The sequence below is a fragment of the Citrus sinensis genome, chromosome 7 (genome assembly GCF_022201045.2).
Source record: "Citrus sinensis cultivar Valencia sweet orange chromosome 7, DVS_A1.0, whole genome shotgun sequence".
In the NCBI taxonomy this organism is placed as follows: domain Eukaryota; kingdom Viridiplantae; phylum Streptophyta; class Magnoliopsida; order Sapindales; family Rutaceae; genus Citrus; species Citrus sinensis.
The window spans coordinates 29,284,586-29,289,132 of NC_068562.1; the positions used below are offsets into that span (position 1 = coordinate 29,284,586).

The 4,547-nt window shown below is 30.5% G+C and overlaps 1 protein-coding gene across 1 annotated transcript; it reads left to right on the forward strand.

The window, feature by feature from the left end:
- The first annotated feature begins 2,458 nt into the window (after window positions 1–2,458).
- On the forward strand, window positions 2,459–3,921 carry LOC102627389 (transcription factor MYB93). The gene is made up of 3 exons (XM_006464192.4): window positions 2,459–2,639; window positions 2,747–2,876; window positions 2,969–3,921. Exons 1-3 carry the CDS (start codon window positions 2,507–2,509, stop codon window positions 3,711–3,713), a joined length of 1,008 nt encoding a protein of 335 aa, XP_006464255.1. The 5' UTR covers window positions 2,459–2,506; the 3' UTR covers window positions 3,714–3,921.
- Window positions 3,922–4,547: the final 626 nt, after the last annotated feature.

Sequence of the window (4,547 nt, forward strand, 5' to 3'; positions counted from 1 at the left end):
CACACACATAAAAGGGCACTTGCTTAATTCATACTCAAAAGTTAGTTTAAGAGTTGAAGATTGTCTTAACTAAATAGTATCAACTGATGTGAGATATATTTCATAACACCCAACACCATGTACAAACAATCTTTTTACCCTATCTTTGTTATGCTGTAAAAGTAGAGTAGGTGCACTCCACTTGTATAAGAGTTTGGCTCTAATATCATGTGAAACCTAACTCATATTTAAAACTAGTTCAAATGTGGAGAATTGCCTTAAACTTTATAGAAAAGTAATAAGAAACCTAAGGCTGACAAAGTGCAAACAGAATGAACTATATTGCCATGTGATCCTATAGTGTTAATTGATTATTTTATTCTTTTCCTTACCTTACAATGTTATAGTTCCTTTTGTTAGCCTTTCTCAGATTTTTTCCATTGAAAAATTAGTGCTCAAACTTGTACTATTAACCCAATAACAAATGTAATTTGATGTGGAATATTTTTTCCCATCAATATTTACATTATTGTCCCACGCATGAATTCTTTTATTTAAATCAAAATTACCCTTATTCAAACCTATATAAGAACTTTTATATTAATTAGTTGTGGCGCCTCTTCAACTTTCATCACATTCTTATCCAAGTTCATTATTTGAGGGGTAAATATATTATCTAAATAATCTCAAATGACTTTTACAAAAAATATTTTGGAAGAGTAAGACTTATAATGTCTCACTTTATTAGAGGTATCTTTAATTTCTTATTAATTAAAATTATCTTATACAATAGAAAAGCGTTGAATTAGAAAAATAAAATTCAGCCCACCTAAAAATATGTTGTTAGCTTTGCCACTGCTCATATCAAAAGGGAGATTGTCAGTTTTCCCCTAACAATATAATTTTACAGTATCACCCTTTTGTTAAATACAGTTTTATTCATATTTATTATAAATTAAATAAAATTTATAAATAGAAATTAAAATAAAAATTTAAAGAATAAAAATAAGACATGTATGTTTCGATGTGAATAAAAAATTAATAATAAGATATTTTTCTTATACTTTTGTTACTTTTTGAACATATTTCTTATAATAAATATTTGTTTTATATTTCCAAGATAAATTATCAAATAAATGATCCATTTGCCCTTTTTTTTGGGTAAAAGCGCATTTAGTCCCTTTATTTTAAGATTAGTATCTATTTGTTCTTATATTTTTAAAAATATCTCAAAACATCCATGTTGTTAAAGTATTGATAACTCTACCGTTACTTTTTATTTCTTTTGGCTTACTTTTACAATATTACCCTTTTATAATAATTTTTTTGTTTGGACATTAATAACAAGAAAATAATTAAATTACCAATTTAAGTATTTAACCCTAAAAATAAAAAAAATTTATATTAATTTTTAATTTTCAAAAATTAAATTGTCAAAAATTGTATGCAAACTACCAACTGTGCAAATGGTGCTTGCAAAAAAATTAATATAATTTTTTTTTATTTTCTAGGGTTAAATTGATAATTTAATTATTTTCTTTTTATTAATGTCCAAAAAAATTATTATAAAAGGATAATATCGTAAAAGTAAGGCAAAAGAAATAAAAAGTAACGGTAGGGGTATCAATACTTTAATGGCAGGGATATTTCGAGATATTTTTAAAAATATAAGGACTAAATGGGCACTAATATTAAAATATAGGGACTAAATGAGCTTTTATCCCTTTTTTCCTTCAATTTTTTTTGTGCTAAGAAAGTTTTTAGATATTAATAGTAGAAAAGTAAGTGGTATATATTGATTTCGATAAAATTTGTTTATATCATAATATTTTCTTGATCTGTCCCAACTTAAAAAAATAGATTTCTCCCATAATCTCAACTGTTAGGTAATCAAATACACAAAATGTGTTTAGTAGCTAATTTATGGAATATACTTTAAAAACACATAACATGCAGCTCGAAACCACATAATTCAATGATTTCATGTTAAAATTTATTGTAAGCTTAACTTGTATCATCAATTAATCAATTTCATGTATATCACTTGATGTGGATACTACAAGTAAACACCATTTATATAATCAACAACTCAAATTAAATGATTATCTAATTTGTATTGGCTCATGCAAACTTATTTCATGCAATGATCCGCGGGTGTTATTCGATTTAAGATGAAATTCCATATTAGACCGTTTGGATTCAATATGTTTGTAGGTCGCTGATATACAAACATAAAACTGGGGTCCACAAGTTACAAATTTATTAAGTATTATTCAAAGACAATAAATTTCAAAAACAAAATCGATGAATATTAAAAATTTGTGTAGTTGAAAATTCAAGAAAGAAAAGGGTACAGTTGTTTTGGTATAGCAAATGGGAAGGTAGCACGTCACCTTTAATTTGGGCATATACAAGGGAGCATGTGGCTAGTCACTGTATATAAATAGAAAGCTGCAGTTAATGGTTGGATTTGAAGGAGGCAAACAAATCTTTTAGCGGAGGAAAATAAGATATATAGAAGAAGAAAATGGGAAGGTCTCCTTGTTGTGATGAGAGTGGCCTAAAGAAAGGTCCTTGGACTTCCGACGAAGATCAGAAACTTGTCAAATACATTCAAAAACATGGCCATGGTAGCTGGAGAGCTCTCCCAAAACTTGCAGGTACCATATATATCCAAAATGATCAATAAAGATTTTAGAGTTACTGTTTTCTGTCCACTTTATGTCTTATTCTCAAGTCTCAATTTTATGTTTTTGCTTTTTTACAGGTCTTAATAGATGTGGGAAGAGTTGTAGATTAAGGTGGACAAATTACTTGAGGCCTGATATCAAGAGAGGAAAATTTTCACAAGAAGAAGAGCAAACAATTCTCAATCTCCATTCCATCCTTGGCAACAAGTAATTTTTTTTAACATTAATTTTCGTTTTTGTATCTTGAAATTTACTTTATGCACGTGTACTTATAATTATTTTTTTCTTTTATCATTTAGATGGTCAGCAATTGCAGGCCACCTACCCGGAAGAACTGACAATGAAATCAAGAACTTTTGGAACACTCATCTGAAGAAGAAGCTTATCCAGATGGGGTTTGATCCGATGACTCACCGACCGCGAACTGATGTATTCTCAAGCTTGCCCCATCTTATAGCTTTGGCTAACCTAAAAGAGCTTATGGAGAATCACACATGGGAAGAGCAAGCTGTGAGATTACAAGCTGAAATGACAAAGCTTCAATATTTGCAATATCTTCTTCAACCCTCCAGCTCAAACAGCTTAAATAATAGCTCATCATCAGCTTTCACTGATATTGATAGCATTAATCTTTTTAATTCACTTTCATCATCTACTCAATGGGATATGGGGTCTGCCTCTCTTCAAAATCTCAGCAACCCATCAGTTTCTTTCTCTCATATGCCAGATTTACAAGTTCCTTGTAGCTATCAAACACCATTGAACAAAAATAGTACTGATAATACAGTTCATGGTGCTGAGTTCCCATTGTTGAGCCAAGGAGAGAGCTTTTCGCCTAAATCTCCATGGCAGCAGCTTGCTGCTGCTTCTTCCGCAACCCCTTCTCCTCCTTCCATGGCTCCGCCGCCTTTAACCGAGTCATCTATCAACAACTTAGTAGACGCCTGTAGTACTTCTAGCAGCTATGGAGGATCAGTTGTAGCTGCCCCTTCCGTTTGGCCTGAACTCCTTCTTGAAGACCCTTTGTTTCATGAGATTGCATAGTGTTTAGAGAGTTTGAGAAATTGCAGGTTTGGGGTTGCACATTCGCTTGAATCTTAATTAATTAATGTGTATTAATATGAACATATATATAAATAGCTTTTGTTTATTATATGTATCATATATCATTATATCATTTTGCTCTGCAAATACATAATTTTGCATGTTTTTGAAGCCATGTTAATATCTTTTGGATTAATCATACAAATTAGATAGCTAAACATAACATATTTGCATTACTTATTCATGATTTGTTCTCTTTTTCCATTTTTCTTTTAACGGTGAATTCAAGAGAAACTTCTGGCCGAAGTGTGGAATCGTCTTTGAACATTTGCATGCATTATGTATCATTCAATTGCCAAGAAAAGGTAAGGCAATTTCTAAATATTATGAGGAAATTTATTTAAACTTGTTGACATTTTAACTGGTCTTCGTTGAAAACGTATGTATAAAATTGCCAAGAAAATGCTTGAAAACTTACCCCCTTTTTTTCAGCAATCCTCTTACTTATATGTTTCAACTTTTCACATTACATGTTGTCATGGTTTCTTTCTCTGAAAACAAACAGAAGTTCACAGACAATTACAATGAGGCAAGGGGAGGAAAAAAATAAAAATAAAAAAAAGGAAAAAGAAGGGAATAATATTGTACAGGTCTTGCTGTTCACACATGAAATTAATAACATATCATGATATGCTTTAACGTAGCACACTTATAATTAATTAGTAAATACATAGTTTAATGTATGATGCGGGTAAGCTAAGATGAAGGCATTGACCGAACCTTTTGGATCCAACCACTCCAGTGGAAGTGGCTCCAAACTCAATTTCTATCGCT

Coding starts and splice junctions, on each gene's coding strand:
- LOC102627389 (XM_006464192.4), top strand. CDS start 2,507: ATGGGAAGGTCTCCTTGTTGTGATGAGAGTGGCCTAAAGAAAGGTCCT. Junction 2,640..2,746: donor AGCTCTCCCAAAACTTGCAG/GTACCATATATA, acceptor GCTTTTTTACAG/GTCTTAATAGATGTGGGAAG. Junction 2,877..2,968: donor CATTCCATCCTTGGCAACAA/GTAATTTTTTTT, acceptor TTTATCATTTAG/ATGGTCAGCAATTGCAGGCC.